This window comes from Terrapene carolina, unplaced genomic scaffold, assembly GCF_002925995.2.
Source record: "Terrapene carolina triunguis isolate 2854851 unplaced genomic scaffold, T_m_triunguis-2.0 Scaffold189, whole genome shotgun sequence".
Lineage (NCBI taxonomy): Eukaryota > Metazoa > Chordata > Testudines > Emydidae > Terrapene > Terrapene triunguis.
Genome location: NW_020664540.1, coordinates 14,869,958 through 14,884,587, shown reverse-complemented (window position 1 = coordinate 14,884,587; position 14,630 = coordinate 14,869,958). Strand labels below are relative to the sequence as shown.

Genomic DNA, 14,630 nt, shown 5'->3' with positions numbered 1-14,630 from the left:
GGGCATCTGCTAGAACCCTCTGTTGCTAATTACTGCCTGTCATGAAGCATTTTTGTCAGCCACTGCAGCTCACTGCAACCTTAAAATAGGCAATTTATTCCAAAAGCTTTTCTTCCCGGTAAGACGACATTAGCTGTAATTTACATTTTAATACAGCCCCTAAAAGACAATAACATCTGCACTCATCTCTGCACAAGGGTCTTCTTTCCTTTTCAGTGCTCAACACTAGATTCCTGGATTTTGCAACCTTCACTACCGAACCTTGGCTCCTCAGAGGTCCAAAGGGTGAGCTAGGCCAGAGCTACCACGCAGGAGGACTCCAGTTTAGGGCACCCTGTGAGACTCCAAATCCTGCATGTCACCCGTGATCATGCTCAGGGCTTGTCTCCATGGTGCATTTAGTCTGCACCAGAGGGGTGTAAATTTTAGTCTGCACTAGTGTGTTATGAGCTAACTGGCTCGTGTAGATCCTGCTGGTGTGCACTAAAACTTCCCTAGTATGGGTTATCATAGTACTGTTTGAAACAGAACTACATTAATGCGCATTAAGAAACTTGTAGTGCATCTCAGCAGTGTCCACATAGGCCAGTTAGTGTGTGATATGCTTATGCAGACTTAAATTTACACCCCTCTGGTGTGGACTAAAGCACCATGTAGACAAGCTCTCAATCTCCTGAGCTGACTATCGCAAGGGTCAGGAAGGAATCACCCTATAATCATTTCCATTGCCCTCTGCTGGACTCTCTCCAATTTGTCCACATCCTTTCTGTGGGGGGCCCAAAACTGTATGCAATACTCAGATGTGGCCTCACCAGTGCCAAATAGAGGGGAACAATCACTTCCCTCGATCTGCTGGGAATGCTCCTACTAATGCAGCCCAATATGCCATTAGCCTTGTTGGCAACAAGGGCACACTGCTGACTCATATCCAGCTTCTTGTCCACTGTAACCCCTAGGTCCTTTTCTGCAAAACTGCCGCTTAGCCAGTCGGTCCCCAGCCTGTAGCAGTGCATGGGATTCTTCCATCCTAAGTACAGGACTCCGCACTTGTCCTTGTTGAACCTCATCAGATTTCTTTTGTCTCCAATTTGTCAAGGTCACTCTGGATCCTATCCCTACCTTCCAGCGTATCTACTTCTCCCCCCAGTTTAGTGTCATCCGCAAACTTGCTGAGGGTGCAATCCATCCCATCATCCAGATCATTAATGAAGATGTAGAACAAAACCGGCCCCAGGACCGACCCTTGGGGCACTCTGCTTGATACCGGCTGCCAACTAGACATCAAGCCGTTGATCACTACCCCTTGAGCCTGACGATTTAGCCAGCTTTCTATCCACCTTATAGTCCATTCATCCAATCCATACTTCTTTAACTTGCTGGCAAGAATACTGTGGGAGACCGTATCAAAAGAATGGGAACACGAGGCACCTAAACTATATCTCCCATAGTGCACTGCAGCGGCACTCCAAATTAAAGTATTTTGGTTTTCAGGCATTCATTTTTTGATGAAAAATTGACAGTTTCCACAGAAAGTGGACACTACTTGTGAAAAAATTCTCGCTGTACAAAATCCAATTTTCTGTCAAAAACCAATTTTGACAGAACATTTTCGAGCCGCCTTAGACTCTGTGTTACTAAGGTGATGTTCTTGGTGCCCTGAGAGAAGGGTGCCTAAATTGCTCTCTGCTCTTAAGATCCCCTTCTCCTTTCATTGAACACTGTCCAACATACTGAGTTAAGGAAGTTCCCATATCCCACCCTTCCAGCTGGAAGTACGTAGCATCAATGGCAAAGGGCAAAGATTGATTTGAAGCCAGTTGGTCCTACAGAAAAGGGGGACGTGGGTCTGACAGTCAGCGCTATCTACTAGCCGGAGCAGAGCGACACCAAAATCTTGTGTCAAATCAAAAAGGGGTTTGACGCAAGAGCAAAGACAATACACCGCCCCCCTCTGTCTGCTCTTGCTAGTAACAGGGCCTGTGTCCTAGAGTGGAGAAGCTGAGCTCAGACATCACTGACTTATTATTATGGCCTGATGATGCTCCCAAGAGAGGCCGTTCCAGAGTGCACTGTGACGACAGTAGTTTCACTTAACCAATGAGATTATTTTCAAAATCCAATAGCCCAACTGGAACTTTTCACAAGAAACCCTATAAATCGAAAGCAATGGGCCCGTAGGGCATTACAAGGCATTTTAATAGCCAGCCAGACTGAAAGGTTAAGGCCATTAAATTATTGACATTTGCCTTGTCTCTTTCTCTTGTTTAAAACTGCCGTTCATTTCTGGCTGATATAAACATCAAATACCCAGTGCCCTCATTAACCATTAGAACAAATAAGCAAGAGGTGTGGTAAATTCTCTATCACCTGGAGACTTTGAACCAGCCTGGGATGTCTCTTTCTACAAGATGTGCTCTAGGTCCACCACAAGTTGGGCCAGATGTGCTGGGTGACGTTTCTAGCCTGTGTTATGAAGGAAGTCACAACAGATCATCGTAATGGTCCCTTCTGGTCTTAAAATCTACAACCGAAACTAAAGCGGGGTTGTTTTCCCAAATGCAGACAGAGAAAAGGGTTATCAGTCGGGGGGAGGGAACGCTCCTTTTGTGGAACAGAACTAACAGGAGAAGTGGTTGAAACGCAGGTGGCAAGAACAACTGGAAAGATTCTGACATTCAGGCCTAACTTACAATGCCTATGTGTAATTTGTACAAAGTATTTCCAGTCGGACATGTTTCAGTGGAGATCAGAGGGGGTTTGTAACTGGAATTGCAGTGGCATTAATGGTCATCACGATGCTGGAGGTACCATATGTAGGAAACTTGAATGATCTCATTTGAGTTGAGATGAGATTGAGATGACCTCTCGAGGTCCCTTCCAGTCCTGTGATTCTATCATTTCCATCAAAGGGTTTGTAAGGTGCAGTTCCGAGCCCAGATTCCAGTGCAACGTACACAAATGGAGAACAAACTAAAGAGCCCCAGAGAAGTTAGAGCTAATAAAACAATTTAGTAAAACCAGCAGAAAGCAAAGTGGTATTAGAAGGCTGGAGGCGTAAAACCTCATTACTAAGGGACAACTCAGGGTAAAAATACATTTTGATAGAAAGTCCATTTACATTTGACTTCTTTAACAGCTCCCCAAGCTCATGCATTTTGCAATGTCATCTCTTTCTTCTGCAGTCTATGCTGCCTCTCAGGATCAATGAGCCAGCTCTCTGTTCTACGAAGAATGAGTCAGATGGCTCTGTTTTGTGATACGCAGGAGCCCGCAAATTCAACTGCCTCTTACTATTAATCCCAATCCTTACTCTACAGTCTCTGCACTTGGCGTTAGTGCCTTCTCTACATGTGCAGGCAGAATACCAATAGACTGTGTCCAAGACACTTGAAACCTTTTACAATCAATCCTCCCTCAGGTAGCAGAAAAATGAATTGTCCAGCCTTTAACCCCTCTTCATATCGTCTCCCTTGTCCACTCCCCAGTGCAAAGACACCTCCGCAAGGTGCTCTGATACCTCCCATGGGCACGAGCAAGGTATAAAAGACTGAGAGACAATGTGGGGACTGGAGAGTTTTTGTAAAAGAAAGCACAGGAAGGTCTCATGTTAGCTGCTGACACTAAGCTGGGGGGAGAGGTAGATACGCTGGAAGGTAGGGATAGGATACAGAGGGACCTAGACAAATTAGAGGATTGGGCCAAAAGAAATCTGATAAGGTTCAACAAGGACAAGTGCAGAGTCCTGCACTTAGGACAGAAGAATCCCATGCACTGCTACAGACTAGGGACCGAGTGGCTAGGCAGCAGTTCTGCAGAAAAGGACCTAGGGGTTACAGTGGACGAGAAGCTGGATATGAGTCGACAGTGTGCCCTTGTTGCAAAGAAGGCTAACGGCATTTTGGGCTGTATAAGTAGGGGCATTGCCAGCAGATTGAGGGACGTGATCATTCCCCTCTATTCGACATTGGTGAGGCCTCATCTGGAGTACTGTGTTCAGTTTTGGGCCCCACACTACAGAAAGGATGTGGAAAAATTGGAAAGAGTCCAGTGGAGGGCAACAAAAACAATTAGGGGGCTGGAACACCGGACTTCTGAGGAGAGGCCGAGGGAACTGGGATTGTTTAGTCGGCAAAAGAGAAGAATGAGGGGGGATTTGATAGCTGCTTTCAGCTACCTGAAAGGGGGTTACAAAGAGGATGGATCTAGACTGTTCTCAGTGGTACCAGATGACAGAACAAGGAGTAATGGTCTGAAGTTGCAGTGGGGGAGGTTTAGGTTGGATATTAGGAAAAATTTTTTCGCGAGGGTGGTGAAGCACTGGAATGGATTGCCTAGGGAGGTGGTGGAATCTCCATCCTTAGAAGTTTTTAAGGCCCGGCTTGACAAAGCCCTGGCTGGGATGATTTAGTTGGGAATTGGTCCTGCTTTGAGCAGGGGGTTGGACTAGATGACCTCCTGAGGTCTCTTCCCACCCTGATATTCTATGATTCTATGATTCTATGCTCAAAGGGTAACACGTGCCGCCTTGGCTCCAAGCCCCCTTTTCCCCGCTGGGAGCCCGGCTGCACCTAAGCTCCAAGCTCACTGCTGAAAGCCCAGCAGCCGCCTAGGCTCCCGGCAGGGAGCAGAGAGCCTGGTGGGCAGCCAGGCTCCTGGTGGGGATCTGCGTGGAGCTGAGAGTCCAGGCTCTCAGCCCCCCCCCACTGCCCCTTAAGTGGGTGGAAGGACGTGCGCCCCCGACAGAAAGGGCAGGGAGGACACGAATCGCCACAGTAATTACCGTGGTGACTAAGTCGATCCCACCTAAGTCGACTTAAGTCTGTAGTGTAGCCCAGAGTTAAGAGGCTCGTTTTAATCGTGTGAGGCTCTTAGTGGTAACTTCAAGCAGAAAAAATACTCCCAGTGTTACTTCCATGAATTTCCTTCCCCCCCCCCAACTCCCCAAACTCTAATATTTCGGCTTGGATTTTCAAAGAACCTAAAGGAGGTAGGTGCCTCATGGGAGTTAGGTACCTAATTGCCTTAAACTTTTTTTGAAACTCTCAGCTCAAATTTCTGAAGCCAGCTCCCCTGGATCCAGAAGCATTATGTAAGTACAGGAGGTGAACGGATTAGCCTTTCACCTCTGGAGATCTAGGGTCATACACCGGCTAAGGTCAGGAGTGGTACAAGTTTTGTGACCACAGCATAGCCCTTAACGCACATCTGTCCACGTAATCAGTCTCTCCAGGGAATCTGACAATTTGGGGTTCAGGGGTGAGGGCTCCAGCAGCTAGGTTAGTGTAGTTACAGATTAAAATGCATTGAGGACAAAAGTCATCCATATGCCAAAGGCCAGAATTGTCCACTTATGTCTTATTATTGAGAGCTTAAGTGAGACCTAGGTAGGGTTATGCTTTGGGTTGCCCCTACATGAATTTCACCCTCGGAGAACTGTGCAGAGAAGCCTGTATGTCACTCGCCCAAACTACTGGGCTTTGGACCATATTGGTCTCTTGATTTCGTACAGCATCGCATTCTGCAGCATCTTGAATTTAGAAATAAAACCAAACGTGAGCATTAGAAAAATGCAGCTGGGGGTGGGGGGTGTTATTACAGCTAAGGCTGAAGGGGGATTCTTGGCTGGTGATTTAAAATGATGCCCACCACTGCTTCTCACAAGGACAGCATTTTTTGTTTCTAAAAACTAAGTCTTTAACATGGAGCACGAATAAGGAGGGGTTTGCTCTGGAAGTTCTGATCTCCACATGCATTTGGCAATATAAGGAAAAAGGAGGGGAGGGAGGGAAGAAGAGTGAAAAATCATCCCATTTTAGGTAATTTTCTTACAAATATTTCCACCCAGGGGACACATGTGAGTTGGCTCTTTGGGCAAACGTGGCGATGTGCCGTTCTGTCCGTGAAATATGTGTCAGATAAAGTAGGTCAGCTTGGAAACCCTGTTAACACACATTCCGGAATGCTGCATGGGAACAGAAATTTGGACAAATCTGCGGCATCGACCCAGCCTACAGAGCAAAGCTCTGCTCTCTCTCCTCTTCCTCACTTATAAACAGTGCCACTACACCACTGCAAGCAAGCAGAAAGATCCTTTCAAGAGCTGCTGCTGTGCGGCAGTGCAAACTGAGTGCCAGGTGCAGAACGCAAGTGCGACCGTTCTGACTGAGCAATGTCTTATGCCCACTTAGTGCCAGTATAAATGACTGCAGGGGAATGAGGAATCAGGTCCTAAGCTGCAGTTCTGAATACTGGATCGCTTCGCTCTTGACAGATTCCAGTAACATCTCCACCCTCTGTACAGCAATTCCAATGCTCCACCGTCTGAGTGCAAATGCTCCTGGCTTTGTTACATTTCACAGTCCATGCCAATCACAATGCTCCCTCAGGTTCAGTGGCAGCTGAGGTCCCGTCCCCTTTGGAATGACAGCTGCTCTGTAGTTTCATGCGCAACGCTGCTTACATTTTGCATCCCCTTTCCATGGCGGCTGTTTGAGTTCCTGTTTGGCCCTGCCAGCAGTGTCAGCCCAACAGCGATGCCTGTGCCGGCACAGTTATAGCAGAGGGCAGGCATCCGGTCCTTTGCGTTGGGGAAGAACCATGCAGCTCTGCAATGACTCAAGCAACAAGGGAGCTGCAGAGAGGGCCTGGAAAAGAAGGGCTGAAGCACGGAAGGACTGACGGAGGAGATAAGGCTGCGAAATGGCCACTCGGGACAATTCATAGCTTCCCAGATTCCAGAGCCATAAGGGACCACTGTGATCATCTAGTCTGACCTCCTGTGTAACACAAGCCATAGGACCTCCCCCAAATAACTCCCAGGGCAGATCTTTTAGAAAGACAACCCATCTTGATTTTTTAAATGGTCAGTGATGGAGAATCCACCACAACCCTTGGTAAATTGTTCCAGGGTTAATTACTCATTGCTAAAAACGTATGCCCTATTTCCAGTCTGAATTTGTCTAGCTTTAACTTCCAGCCATTTAGTCATGTTAGACCTTTCTCTGCTAGACTGAAGAGCCCGTTATTAAATATTTGTTCCCCATATAGGTACTTGCAGACTGTGATCAAGTCACCCCTTAACCTTCTCTTTGTTACGGTACATAGATTGAGATTCTTGAGTCTATGTAAGGCATTCTTTCTAATCCTTTAATCCTTCTTGTGTGGCTCTTCGCTGAACCCTCTCCAGTTTATTAACATCCTTCTTGAATTGTGGGCACCAGAACTGGACACAGTATTCCAGCAGCGGTCGCACCCGTGCCAAATACAGAGGCCAATGGCAATTCCTCAGCCCAACGTGGCAGCCCATTGGAGCAGGGGCATTTAATGCATGCGCTAGGGGAGTGGCAGAGGCGTGGCTGGTGGGTCTGTGAAGTGCACAGCCCCACTGCCCAATACGCAGCTCCTGGGCTAGTGGTAGCAGCCATGGCACAACTGAAGAGGTGCCCCATGCATGCCCCATCCCTGGCCTCCAGGGGAAGGATGCTACCAGACCCAGGCTTTATTTACCCAGGCTTTATGGAAAGGGTGAGCATACCACCTTAACAATGCAAAAGCCCCATGACACGTGTATACACATGCGCTGCATAGGATTCTGTCGCAGAATTAAGACAAGACCATGTTATGTAACGTGCTGTTCACTCCCAGATAATCTTCAAAGTACCAGTTCTGCTGCCTTTATTACTTATTCCCTAGCATGTGAATTAAAGGGAACAGTCAAGTCGTTTAGTCTAAAAATGTGACCTACATTGAAACTGTTACCAACCGGGGGGGGATGGCTGCTGGATTTGAAAGACCAATTGCTTTGGAGAGTCCACCGCACGGCAGTAAGAAATTAAAACCAGTGTTCAATCGTCACTGCTACTGGGGGACCCGGGATATGGCACGGACACTTCTTGCTGGCTCTTTGAACCAGGTCGCATCAGGCAACCTTCCCTCTTCACAGAAGCCTTTGCTGCAGCTGCATTCACAGACCAGCCGTGGCCAACATTTTCAAACATGGCTACCCACAGTAAGGCCCCTAAATAAAAGTGGCCGGTGGGAAGTTGCTGGGGGCTGTGGGGACACAGCACGTCTGAAAGGGAGAGCGCTTTCAGTTGGGTGCCTAAGTGTGAATATAAATGCCTGGCTTTAGGGCACCAAGTCTGAAAATTCGAGCTGTGTTTAGAGTTTAAAGGAGTCCCATTTGTGGCTGGGTATTTTTCTCTGTGACGGAGCATCACCACTATGTTCGGGGCTCTAAAACACTGACAGGAAAACAGTTTCCCCACCCCGCAGAACTGATTGCCAGACTGCCCTGTCCCACTATCGCTGACTTAGCCGGGCCCAGCTCAGACAGCTGGCTGGCTTCGATCAGACTCCTCACATTACCCCACAAGGAATGCCCAGCTACAAAGCAGAACAACTTTGATTATAAACTCTGACTCCTGTCAGCGCTGCAGGGCAAAGCAGAGGCCCTGACTTTGGAGGTGGGAATTTAATTGGTGGCTAAACAAGGACAAGAAAGAAAAGTGTCAGGGACAAAGATGTTATGCTTTCATGAATGAGAGGGGTGATGATCTGTGCACTTGTGAAATGGGGTGGTGGGGTGCTGGTCCACACGGCAGCTTCCTTGCTAAGATGGGTGACTCATGCGATGAAAACGTTTGAGTAGCCCTAAGCTAGAGCATCAGGTTTCTTCATTGTGAGGGTGAACGTGAGATTGACGACAATGCCCTTCAGGCTCCCTCAGCTCTCGGGGGGGGGGGGGGAGAAACCTGGCTAGAGCCATCCTGGGAAAGGGCTACAAAATGAGTCAAAGCCACTCGGATGGCCCAACGCCGTGCTATGCGCCAAACGTACAAGGAGAGAGAGAGACGTGATGTGAAAACTTCTCTGCAAGCAGGTTTCAGCCGAGTAACGGAAATGCGCTCAGATAACAGCCCTGGAAAACTCAGCGTGACATGGTTGTGTCTTCTCAGTACCTCAGGCTCTGGGTGACCCACTTTAGTGGGATTGCCCTGGGCCTGCGTGGCTGGCTTGCTGATGTACGGTTACACCAGCCAATGGATACCATGCTAGCACCAACCCGTCAACTCACGCCCACCTGACAGTCTCTGTTTAGCCCAAGCCCCGGACTCTCCTTGGCAGATACGAGCCAGCTGAAAAGAGCAGGCACTGTTCATCAAGGAACTGCCAAGTGACGAACTGAAGGGTAATGCTGCCTTCCCTTCTCCTTCAGGTCCCACTTTCAGCTTCACTTCTTGCACCTCCTCTCCTGTGCTATCTGTCTGGGGGTTTCCTATGGCACCCCTGGAGTACCCGAGTGCCCGACTGTCATGTCTGACTTGATCCCTTAACATAACGGTGCGTGCCATGCAGAGCAACACAATCACTCTTCCTGTTGCATTCCTGTACCTGCCCCTCTGCACCATGCTAATTTAGGGGCTGATCTTGCAAGGTGCTGGGGGCCCTCACCTTAGGGTGACCATATTTCCTAAAGTAAAAACGGGATGGCTGGGGCTCGTCTGAGCCCAAGCTGCCGCCCCCCCCTCCGCCTCCCAAGGCTGGGGCTGACTCCTCCCCTCTCCCCCCCGAGCTCCGTACCCCATGACAACCATGGCTGGGGCTGACCCCCAAGCCCCCACTGCCTGTGGTTGGGGCTGACCCTCCCCCCCCGAGCTCCGCAAGTCAGGACGGCTGGGACAGCGCTTAGAAACGGGACTGTCCCGGCCAGAACGGGACGTACGGTCACCCTACCTCACCTCCCACTGAAGTCAACAGAGCTGAGGGCTGTTGTCATAACTGCGGCCTAGCAGGGCCAACTTTAACCATAAGCCTAACTGCTGAAAAGTGGGTATTGCCACACCGATCTGTGACAGAACACTGATTAAGAAAAGATGTGAGGCGGAGACAGAACGACTGAACCACTGCAGTCAGAACGGCTCTGCTGATTTCACTCAAGCGCTGGGTTACAATTACAACCGGGAAACAAGAGGCTCAGAAACCAGAAAGCTTTGAACTGACCTTCAGTTTGTGCTCGTGCTCCTTGTTGACTCGGGACAGCAGCTGGGCTTTCCTTCTGTTGAGCGCGTCAATGAGGGCATCGCACTGTGCCACCAGGCAGGCTTCGAACTCCACGCTGTTCTCCTGCGTTAACAAAGCACAGCTCACAGCCCCGGGGATTTCACCTGCGCCTGCTGCAGCCCATCCATCACTCGTCTGGAGGGGACCCCCCCCATGTTAACTACTCTGACTCCATGTTGCTGGAAGCTCCCATTGGCCCCTTGCCCCTCCAGATATGTCCCTTCAGCCTCTCATTGGCCAGTCAATTGGGATAGGAACTAGCTCTCGGGAGGTGGGTTGGAGTGGAGTCCACATCTGGGTAAGGATGGGAGGTTTTCCAGCAGCGGACTGGCTGGTCAGGTCGGGTGTGTGGGATGAGGGAACTGGGAGTGGGGGGAGCCTGAAGGGGCTGCGAGGGGTTGTCTTGGGGAGGGATAACAGTCAGGAGGCTGGGATGTGTTTGGGAGGTTAGATTAGATGATGGGGGCAAATATAGAAGGAACTGGAATAGCAGAAACCAGGTGGAATTTACTGAGGACGAATATATTTGTCCCAGCGTTTTAAGAATTAAACAACTTTTAGTTCTTCCTGCCTCCATCCAGTGAAAGAGTTACTTTGTGCTATACACTAAACCTTAACTGCACTAACGATGGGTAATAGCTCCGGACCCCTCTGATCGCTCTATATCTTGCAGTGTTTATTCAGATCCCAATCCTGCAAGGCCCTACTCAGGGATGTAATTTTACTCACGCGAAGGTAATGGGACTAGTGGCATGAATAAGAAACACTTCGAGAGTAAGGGTGACAGGAGCAAGGAGATAATATGGGATTGCGAAGGCATGAATAGCCACCTGCGAACTTCTCTGAGCCCACTAAGAGCTGGAGGGAGGCTACGTGGAAGGTAAGTTCCTTTAAGTAATTAATCATACACATCTATGCAGTGCTGTAAACGTGCTTTACTGCCTCAGGGCTAATGTGCCTCATCCCCAAAAGATTTCAGTTTTGATCTGCACGTTATCAATGTTATGCTAATTTGGGCCTTTAATAATGCCTTAATTCTAAAGAGTTCACTGAGCTGTGGGAATTTTTATTCGTTTGGGGGTGTTAGTTGGGACGGGGAAATCCTCTGATGTTTTGGGGCTATGATGTTCATTTGGTCATTTCATGTGGTTGATTTCGGGGGTTATCAAACCAAACAGTTACTGCACACAACACTGAGCTGTACCTCTGTACCCGGCGAAGGCACCATCTGGTCCCTACATCCAGCAGAGTTCTCTCAAAAGGCTGCGTAAAATGGGGCCAAGTTGTTAGCAATTGGCCCAGCCTATAACATGAAATCTTGTCAATAACGCATTGGTTTTAATCAATCACAAGTATCAGTGCAGTGCTATGGTGACAGTTTTGGGTCATCAGGTCAGAGGTTCCTTTTTACCTTTTGTAGGGTCTGAGTCTTGCTCAGGTGAGACACCTCACTCAATTCAACGGGCTAGGTTATCATTCTTGTTATTGATTATGTATATTGCCGTAGCAGCCAGGAGCCCCAGTCCTGGACCAGGACTCCATTGTGCTAGGAGCTGTACAAACACAGAACAAAAAGATGGCCCCTGCCCCAGAAAGTAGCCCTGTTATCTTCACTGGGAGTGCTCATGTGCTTAGAGTTGAGGACATGTTGTTTAAGTGCTTCGCTTAGCTGGGGCCTCCTAGACTCTGCCACTCACACTGAATATGACCTATGTGGCTGCTCGTAGTGAGGTACACTACTCAGTGTGATTAAGTGTGGCTGAATCGGGCCCTGACTGAGTAAGGGCTGGAGGATCAAGATCATAATGGGGAGGAACATGGCTAATTCCGTAATTGCCTACATGAAGTAAGTTCCTGGAAATCTAGGCTTTGGAACTATCAAGTGCTTCCATCCACACTGCTCCCCCGGAGATAGGTTCACATCAGCCATGTACAAACGGGGGCAGGAAATCCTGCTGGAAATGGCATCTGAACTAAACCCACCACGCTGGGAGGAAGGAGCTGCGCACAGGGGAAGGCTGCACTTTGGCTGGGAGGGGGCAGGGAAGTGGGTCTTTGAATTTGGCAGCAGCAGAGACTGATTGATGGATCAGCCGCTGGTGCCTTGGGAAAGACAGAAAGTGGGTCACCGTTCCGGAGACCTGAATGAACAGCAAAACAAGCTGTCCATGCCACAGAGAGCAGCACTTTACACCGTCAGATTCTAAGCCACTTCTGTCTGAAGGTTTGTTAAATATTAACCTCGAAAGCATGTTTTACTGCGGTGCCACGCTCATTGCACTCATGTGGAAGGCTTCGGTTAGGAATCCACATTCATGCCGTCCCCAAATCTCGAGGGACAGGGCAGCTGGCACTAAGCCTCCACTGAAGAAACATATGCAGCTCTCCCTCCAGCTGGGGATCAGAAACAGCCAGACTGTAGCCTGCGTCCTGCTCAGGAAGGGCTGGATCCTGATACCTCTCTCCCTCTGAATCGCACTTTGCTGTATGGAAGATCCTGTTGATTTCAGTGGAGTAAGGTACTGCTCAGTGCGAGGCGTCAGAATCTGGCCCCAAATGGCCTGATTTTACACACACAACAGCGTGACTCCAGTATTCCCAAAGGATAGCTAAAGAGTTGAAGCAAAACACCTTCAAACAAATTCCCTTAAAAATCAGACCAGCATGTTTAAGCTCCCACATTCTGTGGATGGGGATAGGAAGAGGAGCCTTGTACATTGCTTCTCCTACAACTGGTTCACGGACAGCCCTGCTGATTGCAAGATTGCAAGTTGGAAGCAGACTTTGTATCTGCTGCTGGAGATCCATATTCCTTTGTCAAAGCCAGGACAGGCTGAGAGTCAGTGTTGCTCTGTGGGCAAGGAGGTGGAAGACTGGCTGTGATAATTGTCTAGTAGCAGCTGCTCCTTGCAGATACACAAGGAAGCATTAGTGACAATCCCAGAGAGAAGGGAGCGAGTGGAGCTAGCCCAGCAGTGCAGGAGTCTGGGGGAGAGATGCAAAGGGGTCCCTTGGTGTGGGGCCAGCTGTGTGTGCGGTAGGGAGGGCACCAAGCAAAGACAAGACATGGAGGTGATGCATGAAGTCACAAATGGCGTATTAACCTGTTGGGGGTTTGTTTCTCTAGCGGGTTGGTATGGTACCTGGATTTGCTGAACCATGTTTCGTAGCTGCACCAGGAACTCTTTGGCTTCCTTGGCTCTGTCTGACAATCCATTCAGTGCCTGGGAGAGCTGGCTCTGCATGCAGAAAGAAATACAAAGCAGGTTAGCAATAAACAGAGCATACAGGAGCAGGTGGTTGGGGATGGCATTCATTCACACCAAGGAACATGTATTCTGGCCTCAGACCTTAAGTGGAGGAAGCATTGTCTAGTGATTGGCCTGGAGTTCAGGGTCCAAGCCCAGACCCCCTTCAGCTGTGTGACCTTGGGCAAATCACTGGAGTTAGCCCTGCACTTCAGTTTCCCCAAATGTAAACAGTGAGAGGAAGGATGGTCCAGTGGTTAGGATACTACCATGGGGCTTGGGAACCTTGGATTCAACTCCCCTTGAGACTTTCCTTTGTGACCTTGGCCCAGTCACTTAGGGCTTGTCTACAAAAATATTTAGTTTGCAGCAAACTAGGGTGTGAATCTAGCCCGCACTAGCCTGCCACGCACTAAGTGTCCATGTGCACCCTGCTGATGCGCACTAACAGCTTGTTAGTGTGCTTTAATCTACTCCTGTTTCACCGCGGGGCAGATCAAAGATGAATGGGTGGGTGTGGTGAGCCCCCTTTAGTTGAACAATAATTTGTATAATAAATAAACACAAAGGCTGAAAGTTTCAAACTCAGGTGCCTAAAGCCAGGCGACTAAATCCACATTCAGGCACCTGCGTAAGCGGCCTGAGTTTTATGAGATGAGCACTATCCATCCCATTGTGCTTGGCACCTTTTAGATTATCTAAACCCTTGTGCTAGTTTATCAGCCTGGTACAGAAAATGGAACAAATTAGTGGCACTCCTGGCTCAAAATGTCAAAGTGAATCTCTTTTAAACTACTTCGCAGTGGTTTCTACATCCCCAGGGCAGATAATGACACCTACCTGCATTGGTATTTTGATTTTCCTAGATTATTTAGAGAGCCCCCCCCCACCCCAAGATGAGCAGCTTCAATTAGAGCTATTCAGAAAACTTTCGACTGAACAGTTTTCCATAAGAAAATGCTATTTTCCCAAAATTGAAATGTTTTTGCAGGAATGTGGCGATTTTGATGAAAACATTTAAAAATTATTTGAAATTGAAATGGACTTTCTCATTTCATGTTGATTACTAAATGTACACGCCCCAGCCCATCCACCATTAAGAGTCCCAAGTTCATCTTCCCCCTAATTTCTTCTACATGCACTGTGACTATCCTCCTCTTGCCTGCCATTAATTAATTAATTATAATTAATTATTAATTATATTATATTATATTATATTAATGTTTCGACATTATCGAAACAAAACCTTTCAATAAGGTTGTTTCAATGTTTCTGAATCAATTATTTTTGGAACTTCGGTCCTGTGAGAAATTTTGAAAT

The 14,630-nt window shown here is 48.3% G+C and overlaps 1 protein-coding gene across 1 annotated transcript in view; it reads right to left on the bottom strand.

Moving 5' to 3' along the window:
- TRIM9 (tripartite motif containing 9) overlaps positions 1–14,156 on the bottom strand; it is a 64,322-nt gene extending 50,166 nt beyond the window's left edge. The window contains exons 1-3 of the mRNA XM_029912093.1: positions 14,151–14,156; positions 13,206–13,301; positions 10,003–10,125 (exon numbers count right to left, since the gene is read on the bottom strand). Coding sequence (XP_029767953.1) covers positions 10,003–10,125; positions 13,206–13,301; positions 14,151–14,156 — 225 coding nt within the window. The remainder of the gene's footprint in view (positions 1–10,002; positions 10,126–13,205; positions 13,302–14,150) is intronic.
- Between the last annotated feature and the right edge of the window lie 474 nt (positions 14,157–14,630).